At 43.4% G+C, this 14,118-nt stretch overlaps 1 protein-coding gene across 1 annotated transcript in view; it reads right to left on the bottom strand.

Annotated features, from left to right (window-relative positions):
* The window catches only part of SPATA5 (spermatogenesis associated 5), a 227,007-nt gene that overhangs the window by 183,331 nt on the left and 29,558 nt on the right, over positions 1-14,118 (bottom strand). The window contains exons 11-12 of the mRNA XM_027853737.1: positions 12,199-12,408; positions 250-303 (exon numbers count right to left, since the gene is read on the bottom strand). Of these exons, the coding sequence (XP_027709538.1) occupies positions 250-303; positions 12,199-12,408 (264 nt within the window). The remainder of the gene's footprint in view (positions 1-249; positions 304-12,198; positions 12,409-14,118) is intronic.

Below are 14,118 nucleotides of genomic sequence, written 5' to 3'. Positions count from 1 at the left end.
TGCCTCACAAATTTAAAAAAAAAAAAAGGACTTTATGAATCCTTCTTTCCTTCCTTTTTTCTTTCCTTCTCTTCCTTCTCTCCCTCCCTCCTTCCTTTCTTTGTTCCTTTCCTCCTTCCATCTTTCCTTCTCTCCCTTCCTCCTTCATCTGTTCTCTCCCCGTCTCCTTCCTTCCTTCCTTCTTTCCCACAGGAAGGAAATCACAAGTCCAGAGAGAAATACAGACAAACAGATATTAGTACCATTTACCTCTCTGACTGCACGTTCCGACTGACCAACATATTTATCCATTAATTCAGGTCCCTGCAAGAAAAGAAGCATCAACTGTTAGAATCTACAAGTCCAAACACGTCCTTCCTGTGAGATGGAGGGAAATTGTTGGTGTTCTGTTTCCACTGGATACTGCAGATGCCTTAGAGAGTAATGACGCTGTATATACCATTGCCTACGACATTTCTCAGGAGCTTACAGAGAAGCTGCCCATTAAATAAACACTCACACACACTCACACACACACACACACACACACACTCACATGGTATGGTCAATAGATTAAAGACTGGAAATATCTCTCTGGTACCTGACTCCGAATGTAAAAAACTGAAAACCACAACTCCCAAAATATTGGTTCTTATGGCATCACTCTGCATGAGGTAAAAGCATATTTGATAAGCATTGCCTGGTCTTTTTTTCCAAACCTCAACGAAAAGAGAAATACTTCATTCATCTGAAGTTTACTTAATTGGAAACATCAACTTCCTGAAATACGTCAGGATCCAGGAAGGAAACCACAGAGGTCTCTCAGAAGCCAAAATAGATGTTACAACACGGGTGTACTGAGAAGCCCGTCCCCTTTAGTACCAGGAAAGCCCCTCAGGCCCTCATTCAAGAGGAAAGTTACACTCACTGGACACAGAGTTCTCATAAACTATGGCACCCCTCAGGGAACTGTTCTTTTCATACAGAGCAGTTTCATGTCAGAAGCGACAAGAAAAGCACCTTTGTATAAAGAAAAAGAGTCAAATTAAGTGGCAAAGGGTGTAAGATATTGGCTCTGTCCAGTGACTGTGTTGATGCCTAAAAGAAGTAGGAAAAGAACTTTGCTTTAATAAAAACTGCTAATGTGTGTATTAAGCAAAACAGTTTTCAGGAGGATTTGGGCAGTCTGGGACAGAAACGGATGACTGAATAAATGCAGAAACTTAAGGGAATGGAAAGGGAATAAGCATTTAAGCACCTACTGTGTGCCAGGCACTGTGCTAAGAGCTTTACAATATTATCTCATTTGTTTTCACCTTGTAAAAGAGGAAGGGTGCTGTATCATGTGTATAAAGGAGTCTGATGGCTCAAGAGGCAGAAAAAAAAAAAAGCCTTTAGTTACTAAACATAGGAAATACATGAGTATATAGAAAGGGTTTCAAGGACACAAAATGAGATGGTGTACTCTGCTGAGCACTTAGAGCTCCAGGGCCTCATGGTCCCCTAGTTCATTTGATTAGAACAGCTTCAAGATATAAGGTTAAAAAAAAAAAAATGAGGAACACAATTATTCGGACTCTGGGGCATGATGTTTAAGAGACTGTTGATATAAGAGAAACGTGGTTGTTGCAGTGAAAAATGACTTAATGAGCTCCGGGAAGCTCTGATTTTAGCCACTAAAAGCACAAGTAGCTGGGGCAGACAAATGAAGTTAAGGAAAAAGCAGGGATCAAAATCAGCTCTATCAGGGCTGAAGCAGTCAGCTAACAGAAGGCTTCAGCTACATGACTCCTGACACAACTGCACAGGACTGAGCCTGACGTTCCCGATATTTGTTTGGGCTTAAGAGAAGGGAAGGTTCTTACAAGTGACGGATACTCTCTGCTGTCCATTGTGGTTTGAGAGAAAAGCAGAAAGGCAGAGGACAGGTTGTGCAGCTGCTGTCTAGGAAGAGATGCCGAGATTTAATTTTATACTGCCCAGAGAAAGCCAGCTTGATGAGCTTTGCAGCCATTTGGCTGCTCTAAAAATTAAGAAGTAACACTTCCTCAACACCCTCTTAAAGGCAACTGTAATCTGAGTGAATTTACAAGGGTGACATCAAGTCAGGAATAGAGCTGGAGATCAATAAGGATTAACAATCAGCAGAAAAGTAGCTTTGTGCGGAACGGACATTCCCGAATAAACTCACGATGTCAAAGCCTGTAGTGCAGAGCTGTGAGTTACCTCGGGCCCATGAGTTTTTCTCCCTCATGCGCTTTCTTGTCAGCTCCCTAAAAAATGTGCTGACCCTCCCCTATGGATATTGAGCACCCTGGTGGAAAAAATGACACAAGCTTATGCGTGGGTCATAATATATTTATTATTATTGCATTTGTTTTAATATATTAATACATATGATGCTATTATTAGCTCCTTTCCTTTAAATAATCATGGTTAAGATATAAGTGTTACTATGCCTAATTTGCGCCAATGGAAATGAATCTATGGGGGCTCAAGAGCTAAAGTCGCAAGTAGGGAAGGGTATATTCTTTCAATAGGATTACTTCCAGGATCCTGAGAGAATCCAAGTTTAACACGGTACCGGTCCTGCTTTGGGAACTAGATTTTCCAGTGCAAGAGCAGGCTGGAATAAGAGCTAACCCGGAGAATAGACAGGTGTCTATATGCCCATATGAAATATACATGGCCCCACAGCTTGTCCACACTTTCCACACACCCACCCTGTTGTTAAAGGAGGTTATGTTTTGACTAGAGTTAGTGAAAAAGAGGGAGATGATGCTAGAAAGAGTTATGAACAACAGCAAGAAGTAATACAAGGTGATGGAGAGAAGAGAGAAAAGGCAGAAAAATTAGACTTTAATATTTCAATGGACTCCCGGCCACTCCCTCCCGAACTACCGATCGCAGCTGATCTCATGGGTTCTGATACTGCGCCATTTTGCTCCCCCATAAATTCTGCATCAAGCCATCCAAGATGCTGGAGGCCTTCCTTTATGTCCTAAGAACCAGATCCAATCCCAGCTCCAACACCGCTAGCTATGGGACCCAGGCCAAGTCGTCTCAGTTATCTGGGCCTTGGATTTCTCCTCTGCAAAATGAGCAAGTTGGATTGGATGACCTCTAAGCCCCACAGGTGTCAGGGCAGCACACAAGCCACGTACATCTTACATCCCATGCTCCTCTCAGCACTAGATGGGAAGCTCATTGAGGGAAGGGACCACCTTTTGTGTCTTTTTGTATCCCCGCCACTTAGCACAGTGCCAGGCACACAGTAGGAGCGTAATCAACATTATTTGAATCATATATTTCTTAAATATCAGAGGATCACTGCATGCTAGAGGTATGAAAGGTTCAGAGGTCACTTGGTCCCGCCTAGATGAGAACTTCAACTCGGTGATCTCTAAAGCTCCCCCCAGCTCTAAAATTCTGGGTTTCTATAAGATTTTAGACTGTTGGATAAGCGCATCAACACAGGCTTTCCCAGCTGTTAATCTGTATTAGTGCTCTTGGGAAAAGACAGTGCCTTTTACCGCTCCATGGGCCTCAGAAAGGAGCAAGGTGGTATCACTGATCAACACATTAGTCTGAGAGTCAGGAAGACCAGAGCTTGAGTCCTGCCGAGACACTTACTCACTCTGTGACCGTGGATAAGTCACTTAGCCTCTCTCAGTTTCTTCATCTGGGGATAATTTTAAGCACATTACTTAGAGGGTTACTGTGAGGATCAAATGAGGTAACCTATGTTAGTCTGACCTATTATTCTAAATTATCATCAGTACCACTGCCCCACGCCCCAGGTGCATCAGCTGTTGGAAGACAACGATGATAAAGGAAAGGGCAGCCTAAAACCTCGCGAATATGATAGAGAATACAATGAAAGGGGTAGGAAACAGAAAATGACCTAAAAGGAGAATCACGGATGTGATTCCAGGACTCCAAGCCAGAAGAGCCCTTAGAAGGCCAGGACTCAGAGCCCGACCTCAACGACAATTGCTCAAGACTACCCAGGAAGCAAGTAGGTGAGCTGGATTTGAACACAGGTCTTCTCAATCCAAATCCAGGAGCCCTTCTAGCATACAGAGTTATTGAGCAGTCTGGACTATATGTTTCGAATGCCTGTCAATATATAAAAGACTTCTACTTGAAGAGGAGATGCCGCTTCTCCTGCCCCACCAAGCATGGAGGAAATACTGCTTCCAAGCAGCTCCAGCCCCCATGATAAAGTTCTGAAAGACGTCCAGCAGTCTTGATGGACCCCACTGGTCCTGAGCGCACCAAGCACTCCAAAGCAATAGGGGCCATACAAAGCACATTTGCTCTTCCTCCATTAATAACAGAACCTGCAGCGTCATATCCGTTTAAATTAGAGGGCATCCTGTACGCTTACCATTTTTAAAACGATCAATAAGCATTTATTGAATGTCTACTAATGCGCTGGGCACTGGGGTTACAGAGACCAATGAAACAATCCCTGCCCTCAAGCAGCTTCCGTTCTATCAGATCCAAAGTTATAAAAACTCTGCATCTCCCAAAGTACCACTAGGGAGAGGAATTTCTCAAAATCAAACCAAAGTTTAGAGAGGGCCAATTACTTGCCCAAGGACACACAGGTAGTGGGGGAGGAGAGCTGGGATGGCATTCAGTTTCCAGACCGAGCGCCCTCTTCCCTCTACTCTGATGCCTCCAAATGGAGGCTGTTTGCTACCTTACAAATGCCGACAAATGTTATCTCCATATCTGGGCAGGCAGGTGAGATGTAGGCAGAAACTGAAAATAAGAATGAAACTTTCCCTCTCATAAGCTTCCAACAAGATTCCCTTAATTTCTCCTCATTGTCACAATGTACTAATGCTAGCAATTGAGGCAGAAAAGCTTTCTTAGATATTCTCCATTTGTCTTAAATATAAATTTCAAATTCCCTCATCATGGGAGCCCTCTGGACTGACCCACACTGGACAGTGTAAAAAGCTAAGAACAACAAAAAGTGTTTTGGTTTTTTTTTTTTTAAACTATAATAGAGAGAAGGGAGGGTAAAAGAAGAGACAGGATCTCTGCTTGGGGTAGATGGAACAATGATACTAAGAGAGAGAAAGTAAACTGTTCACTTATTTTCTTATCTTTCTGCTATGAATGAATGACCCTTGTAATGGAAGTAACAAAATGAAAATGGCTAAAAAGGGTGTTGATTGCTACTAAAGATAAGGAAGGAGATAGTGAGAAAGCAACTCCTTGTCCTTCAGGGTCAACCTGGTCTAGACAAATCCTATCCTCAGACACCAACAGAGGAGACGCCCGGATGAGCCACCACCAGTAATATCTGAAAGATCACGGAAAATGGGAGTGGTGCCACACACCATGCTAGAGAAGGGCAAATGCTGTCCCAATTTTGAAGAAAGGGAAGACGACAGAGCCTGCAAACCCTTGGCCAGTGAACTTTACTTGGATTCCTAGGAGAATTCCAGAACGGGTCATTAAAGGAATTCCTGGCAAACATTTAGAAAGGGGAATGATGACTACAAAGAGCCAGCACGGCGTCACCAAGCATAAGTCATGCCCAAGCAACCTCACTTCCTATTTTGACAGGATTAGTAAACTGTTAGATGAGAGCGTATACTGTGAACAGAGGTGACCTAGATTTTAGAACATCTTTTGATAAAGTATACCATTTCCTTCTTTCAGAGATGATGGAAGGATGGTGAATAGCTCAATGGCCATTGAGGGGGAATAAGAAGCTATCAAGTATAGACATCAAGTGTATACAATATTTCCAAGGAGTCTGGCTGAGAAAGGGAGAAGAGGTATAAGACAACAGACAGTGGAGATGGCTGATGGTTCTTTCCCAAATTATCAAGAATCAAGAGTAGTCATATTGATATTATTTGCAAGAATAAAACAGTTCTTTCTTGTTTGATATTTTTTTGGCCATCCTTCTTATGGAGAATTCTTTCTTTTTCATAGTTTCTAATGACTCAAAAATCTGAAACCTAGCCAAGAACTAGTGCATGCATTATTCCCATGCAAGACACCAAAATCTACCAAACAGAGAGGGGTTTTTATCTTTGTCTATTTTATTTTTAACAGTTATTATTTATTTTAATTTTAGTAAATACTTAATATTTAATATCTTATCTATTTTAAGATAATAGGATTTTTTTTTAGTTGGGAATATTTTAGAGGTCATTGATTCCATCCCCTTCAATTAACAGAGGAGGAAGCTGAGGAGGAAAAGGAGGTGATGAGTTGTCCAAGATGGTGTAGGTAATGAGTTGTGGAGAGGCAAGATTCAAATCTGAGTCTTATGCCAAAATCGAATCCGAGTTCTACTACGGCCCTAGACTGAACACAAGCCTGATCAAATATTTTTGCAAAGACTACCTAGTGAACTAGTTTGAGCTGGTAAGAAACCAATTTGTTTGCTAAAACTACTCATGTGAAAACAGCCTTGAATATAAAAATATTCTCTGGACTGATACTTCATTCAGTCAAGGACCCAACTGAACACCTTCAACAAACAGAACATTTCAGCCTACTTGAATCAAGAAAGTTGTTCACGTTAATCTATCTTCGGGAATAATAGCTTGTATTTATAAATCTTTTTAAGGTACGATGTGTAAAGTACATTACATACATGATTTCATTTTAGGCTCACAACAAGCCTGTAGGGTAGGAAGCACAAATATTATGATTTCCATTTAACAGAAAAGGAAGCTGAGTCTTAGGGAGTTTCAGCGATTTGCCCGTGATGACACAGCCATTAGTTGTCTGAGGTCTTTCTGACCACAAGTCTATTTATGTCGCCACGCTGCTTCAATCGCCTGAAATCAAAAATTCACATCAAGCAGAGAAAACTTTGTAAAATGAAAACGTGAATGAATGTTAGATTTGGAGTCAGACGGTTCAGATCTCAGACCTACTTTTTATCTGTGTGACCTTGGGCACACAGTTTTCAGTTGCTTCCTGTGTAAAGTGGAGAAGGGGGCGCTATTGGGGATATACTCCAAGGAGTTCCAGGACAAGAAATATTGGATCCTTGGGGATAATGGTTCAATTTACACCAAAATATTCACAGTAGCATTCTTTGAGGTAGCAAAGAAATCTGAAACCAATGGGTGCCCATCAACTGGAGAAAGTGGAACATGACTGCAGTGGGACATTACTGTGCAGAAAGAAGTGACAAAAGGAATTCTGAAAAAAAAAAAAAAAAACTGGAAGATTTGCCTGAAATGTTTAAAAAAAAAAAACAGAACAAGAGAATAATATATATAATAATGAAAACAATGTAAATGAAAGATCACTAAAAGGGAGGTAAACTTTGTCATAAAAAAAAAAATCAACAGAAGTGGGAAAAGACATTAAAAAAAAAACTTAGCTCCTACCTCCCAGGCAGAGTAGTAGCAGTCTACTGTACTTTAAAGTTTGCAAACCACTTTACATACAATATTTCATTTGATCTTCAAAAACCCTGTTAAAGTAAGTGCTATTATTATAACCACTTTACAGATGAGGAAACTGAGGTTGAGGTTAAGTGACTTATCCACAGTCACACAGCTGATAAATGTCTAAGGCAGGATTTGAATCTCAAGTCTTTTTGATTCCAAGTCCAGAGCTCTAACCACTAGCCGCCTTGGCTAAATTGTCATTTACATACACTGTCAGGGTAGGCAGGTAGGTGTCACAGTGAATAGAGGACCAGACCACAAGTCGGGAAGACCTCAGTTGAAATCTGGCCTCAGACACGTCCTAGTTTGGGGACCCTAGACAAACTATTCGCTCTTTGTCTGTATCAGTTTCATCATCTATAAAATAGGAATAATAATAAGGACAATAAAAATAGGGATAATAAAGTTGATTGCAGTTTTCTACTTATTTTGAATGAAGATTATTCAAAATTTACTTTTCTATTTTGGGTAATAAATATTGATTATTTTATAACAAAAATTAATAATGTTTGTAAAGAGTTCTATAAACCTTAAAACACTATATAAACTGGTATTTTTTTTTACTTTTTATTAATTAATGTACTTCTAGTTTTCTAAATTAGTGTTATTAATATCATGATGATGATGGTGATGTGTAGGGCTTGCGCTGGCTGTTTTCACTTACATGTCTCCCTCTGTCACAGTGGAAGGCTCCTTCTGCAGGGGGATGTTGTGGGGAATGAGGGTGATGGAAGAACAAAGGTCATCAGTAAAACATAATAAAACAATATATAACAAAATGAAGGGTCAGGCTCAATGACCTAAGAGGTTCTCTGATTTATCATGAAAAAAATAAATAAATAAACCTTGAAATAGACAGAGCTTGTGACCTGACCACTTACTGGTGAATAACAGGCTGGCTACAGAGAAGCACTAAGTTTTTGGAGTCGGGTCCCATGAACAAAGCAAGGATTTTTCCTACACTGAACATGCGTAGTCCAGTCTCTCTATGAGGCCAGTACACAAAAGTGAACCAAGCTTCTCTCAAGAAGCCATGAATGCACCAGCTCGTTCATCCCAGTGCTTCCTAATCTGGCTAATAGGAGACCGGGTGAAAACCCCGGCCGGAGGCCAGCCCAGCCTTTCTCCAGAACACCAGGAGAGTTGTTGCCATCCAAAATGCGCTAATCCCCTTTAGTTACGGAAGCCAAAAGCGGGGGAGGAAAGAGAGAGGAAACAGCCAGTGAAAAATACTCTGATGTAAGTGACCAGATGACAAATGAAATTTCAGCAACTGTCAAGCGTAACAACCTGCAGCAAAACACATCCACATGGGGAAGGAGGAGCAGAGCTATGTGCCCAACAATTATTCACTATGGCCAAGTTGGACTTACACCAGGGATGGAAGGCAGACTCAACGTCAGGAAAACAATTAACTCGGTTAATGATATTAAAACAAAGACACCCCAAACCACACGATTATATCAATAAATTAAGAAAGGGCCTCTGACAAAGCACGACGCCCATTTATCCTCATGCAATGCCAGCTTCAACAGGCCTCCCATGCAAACTGCGGATGCCGTATCTTTAAGAGGGAATGGAATCGTGAGTAAAGATGGTTTCTCATCCAAAGACTCGAGTGAATGTTCAGGGTGAGCACAGAACTAAAAGCCTTTGTTTCTGAGCTAACTGTCAAGGCCAGGGGTGGGGAACCCGGGGCCTTGAGGCCACATGCAGCCCTCTAGGTCCTCGGGTGCGGCCTTGTGACTGAGTCCAAGTTTTACAGAACAAATCCTTTTATCAAGGGGATAAGACTCACAGAAAGCTGAATGGTGGGCCTATGGATCCATTATCTACAGAGATATCAGAGGTGACAGTGGGGGATTGGAGGTAACTCTCCATGTGAGGTGTACCACTGAAATATCTAAATGTATTTTTATTGTTTGTCATACTATTAATAAAATGATGTTTGTCTAAGCCTGATGTACCACTGAAGTATCTAAATGTATTTTTATTGTTTGTTATATTCTTTATAAAATGATGTTTGTCTAAGCCTATGAGACTGGGATTTGACTGAGATGAGTGAAAGCTTATGCAAAAAAAGGTCTCCTCAATTAATTTATGACGAAGAGCACCATAATGATACAATACCACTGCGCTGTGTAAACATGCATATGTGTATATGTACACATACACAGATACCTGCAGATTTATCATGCGCCAAATGGCATGGCGTCTAAGTCCGTGAAGGAGAAATGAATCAAATTATAGGAAGATTTAACACCTGGCTGGTCATATGGGATGAGACCAAGATAAAGCCAACATTTTAAACCTGGGAGACCAGAAGGACGATGTGCCTTTGACAGAAACTGGGAAGACTGACTTACTGATTAGGGAGGATGGCAGAAAGGTTCTTTGGCTTTCCTTGGTATTCTTTCTGAGCCTAAAGGGTTTAAGCTGGTCTCTCCGACCACATCTGGATCTCCAGCAGCTCAAAGACAATAGCAGCCCGGGCAACTGAACACAGACCTTGTCCTTAGTTAGAGCTGCTCAAAATGTGGGGGGACCCAGAGTTCCTGAGCACAATAAATTGATGGATATTTAGACAGACAGACAGACAGACAGATGATAGATTGGTAGATGGACAGGTAAACAGACAGATATAAAAGATATAGACAGATATAGATAGATAAATAGATACAGATAGATAGAAGGAAATACAGATAGATAGAGACAGACACATATAAATAGATATAGATAGACAAACAGATAAAAGCAAGGGAGAGAGACTGAGGAGCCCCATCACATCAGACTATCCCCCAAACATTTGGGCAGAAACAGAACCCTAATCTAATCTAAGTCCAAAAAGCCTCCAGGGCATCTGCCAAAACCCTGTGCCCCCCCACCCCCGCCCCATCCCATATCTTCCCTCTCCTCTGAACACTGTTTCGGAACACTCTCAAGGCGCCTGGCCCACAATGTTGTATTTTTGTATTTGTGCCGCAGACATTTCGCTGCATGACCACAGACAAAACACTCAAGCTCTCTAAGTTTTCATTTCTTCATCTAAAAACCGTGACTGACCTTCACCTCAGAGGGGGTTATGAGCATCAATCGCGGCCACATGGGGTGGGCGCTTTGTTAACCTTACAGAGCTCGGCAAAGGTCACCTATTATTACTTTTTTATGAAGTGACGTGTGTTAGCTCCTTATTCCCCAAATAATAACAAACTACCTGAAGGCAAGGTCTGCATCTGGGTGAAACCTTAGAACTATGATTCATAGCCCAGTATCCTGATCCATAGCCCAATATCCTGTACAGAGAAAATGCTCACTAAGTGTTTGGTGAATGAATGAACTGTGACTGGTCACAGCAGGCATGAGGCCTACATCTCACAGATGTTCTGAACTAAAAGCCAAAGCTATATGAGCCATCTAGGGCTGGTTTTGGTGATGATACTGGAGACCCCTGACTTAGGATCACAGAGATCCCAGAGGTCATTCAGTCCTACTCCTCATTTTAAAAATGTAGGCCCAGCTAAATCAGCCAATGAACCAATGAGCATTTATTTAGCACCTACTGTGTGCCAAGCACTGTGCTAAATGCAGGGAATGCACAGAAAGGCAAAAGACGGTCTCTGCCCCCAAGGAGCTCACAGTTCAGTAGGGAAGACAACAGTCATCGACCACATACGGGCAAGATACAAACGGAAAAAAGTGTGGATAACCAGCAGAGGAAAGGCCTACCATTAAGTCCTACAATGACTCTCCCAGGGTGATACAGGTAGTAAGCATCATAGGTTTTCTGCAAGAGGCAGCTGTGACATAGGGAGAGAGAGGTGGACCTAGGATGTGAACCACGGACCTAGAAAGACTTGGGTTTACGCCTTGCCTCTGACACAAAAAGTCTATGAGATGCAGGACAAGCACTGTTGAAGGGAGTTTTCTCCCGTGGGAGTTCCCTATAGAAATGAAATCACAGGTGTAGGCCTTCCTTAACCCTCCTCAAATTTAACACAACATCAGTCTTTAAAAGCACCAGGATAATGAAAAGCACTGGCCAGATCCCTGGAAACAAGGTGTGTAGTCAAAAACTTGAGAATTACAGACCACAAGATCAGAAACTCTTCTTGAACCACAAGAAAGTCCCTGGCACCAACATCAGAACGATATCTAGGGACAATTTTTAAAATTGATCTGGTGCTTCAATTTCATTGAGCACAAATTAGCTTTAGGAAAAAAAAAAAAAGGTTCAGATTTCCATGAAGTGATGAAAGGTCTGAGGATGTCAGCCTCGTGTTCTTTGTGGAGTGATGGGAATTCTCTCTGTGGTTCAGAAAGCGGGAATCCAGCCTCCAACTGTGTCAGAAACCAGCATGCAACCAAGGCCTCCTCAGGCACTCACGAGGAGACACCTTTCTGGAGACGCTTCCATCTCAGAGGTGGGCTTCAGAAATGCTCATACCCAGACACTGAACGAAGACCTTCTGCCACTCAGGAGCTAAGCTAGTCTGTCTCCGTCTCTGTCTCTGTTCCTCTCCCCCTTTCCCCACTTTTCTTCTTGTCATCCCTCTTCTTCCCCTTTCTTCCCTCTCCCTCTCTTCTCTTTCCCTCTCTCCATCCCCTTTTCTTCCCCTCTTCCTGTCATCCCTCTTCCTCCCCTTTCTCTTCCCTCTTTCCCTCTCCACTCCTCTCTCTCCATCCCCTTCTTTTCCCTCTCCCTCCCTCCCCCACCAACGCAGGCCCTCTCTCTCCCTCCCCCCAGGATGGGTTGAGAAGAGGCTAATCACAAACCCACCTTCACGGCTAAGAAGTTGAGCCCGCTTTCGTTGGCCAGGGCCTTGGCTATCATTGTTTTAGAGCACCCCGGCGGCCCGTAGAGAAGGATTCCTGTGGGCGGCTGAATCCCCATCCGGGAAAAGGCCTCAGGATGCTTCAAAGGCCACTCCACAGTTTGCTTCAATTTGACTTTGATGTCTTCCAGTCCTCCGATGTCCGACCATGATACCTACAATGTGAACCATCTAATCAGTGTCAGCTGTTCCAGGACAAACAGAGGGCTGGAGAAAACAAAATATGCCCACCAACTGTTTCCAAAATAAAAGAAGGGAGAAGGGGGACATAGGGCTTTGAGGAAACGTTCATGGATCAAAATGCTGTTCTGCTCCAGGTGTCTGCTCCCTCACCCCCCCCATTCACCGGACCCCTACCCCACGACGTCCTACTCCAGATGGGGCTGCCCTTCCCCCTGTGCCCCTGGAACTCCCACTGTCAAACTATCGAGCCTTCATTTTAGACGGCCTCCTTTCTTCTTTCTGGCATCTCCTGCATCACTGGGATGACACTACGTCCCCAGCCATCCTTTCCCATATGGGTTACATCTTCTCATGCCTCCCAACGCAACATCTGGGAAGCAGAATCAGAAACTCCTTGTTCCTCATTACCTAACCCTCCCTCTACCATACACCATCACTTAGCAGCCTTTGAGGGGCCCCCATCCAAATTTATCAGCCAACCCAGACCCCGGTGGCCGTTAACTATCAACTCCTGGGATGTTTCACCTCCTTTCTCAATGAGTTCATGGCCTTAGCTCAGTCTCATTTCCCTCCCCAAGTCTTGCCCTCATAAAAGTAAATGGAAAGAGGGAAAGAGAGAGAAATCCAGAAAAAAGGGAACTTAGGAAACAGGAATCCTGTTTGAGAATTGGGAGACAGGTGAGAGGCGAAGGCTGGAGATAAGTTTTTTCCAAAATGGCCAGTGACGAATGGATAGAGAGAAAGGAAAAGAAGCGAGAGATGCCCCTGGGCCAACAGTGGGGGACCCGCGGATAGTGAAGCTCAGTCTCTAATGGTTGTTGGGGTGGGGAGGGGCAGGACCTGGGTCTGGCTTCAGCCTCAGCTTCCAATCTGCTGCGGCATTTGCTCCTGCTCTGGGGCAGCCAGTAAGCCAGAGGAGAAGGAAGGAGGGGGTGCAGTATCCCCCCGAGCCACCAGCAGAGCACGCTGGTCAACCAGAGGCGGGGGGGTGCTCTGTGAAGGGCTGTTCTTCTTCTGGAATTCCCATTCCACAGCAAACCAACTTCCCTTCATCTTGGACCCCTTTTTCTTAAACTCCGTCCATCCACGAGCTCCTTAATTCACCCAGGGCGGTAGAGTCAGAAAGTCTCATTCCCAGAGGGTTTGCTCCAAATCAGCGGAATACATCCGGCTACCTGCTCAGGCTTGCGGCGGCTGTGCCAGCTCTGCCGTGCCCCCACCCCTCCACCACTCTCCCATCTTTCTCCAGATGTACTGAAAGAAGTTAGGGGAAACATTTTTGAAAGTATTTCTTGGGCTGGCTGACATGTGAGCACAGTTACTCAAAGACTTACAGATTTATATGGAATTAAGAATGCACAACAGAAAGACCATCCTGATTCAGATAAGAGATTAAAAAAAAAGGATAAACATCAACATTACAAAATAATACTTTGCTTTAAAAAAAAAAAGAACTTAGTAGAAGCCTACTTTAAATAATAGGATCTCCCAGTACACCTTAGCAAGACCTTTTCCCCATTCTGGGCCTCCAGGACTGGCCTAAGCGGGCGCTCTGAGGCCCCCCCAGCTCCAGATCTTAGCCTATGCCCACGATTTCAGTTTCCCCAAGTTGGACAAGTCTCTCAAGCCCGTGTCTCCTGCGGGAGGGGGAGGGGTGGCTGACTAGGTGGGCACCCAAGTAA

Source organism: Vombatus ursinus, unplaced genomic scaffold, assembly GCF_900497805.2.
Source record: "Vombatus ursinus unplaced genomic scaffold, bare-nosed wombat genome assembly UNPS02010193.1, whole genome shotgun sequence".
Lineage (NCBI taxonomy): Eukaryota > Metazoa > Chordata > Mammalia > Diprotodontia > Vombatidae > Vombatus > Vombatus ursinus.
Note: the sequence above shows the minus strand (reverse complement) of the source record. Positions and strands in the feature narration are given on the sequence as shown.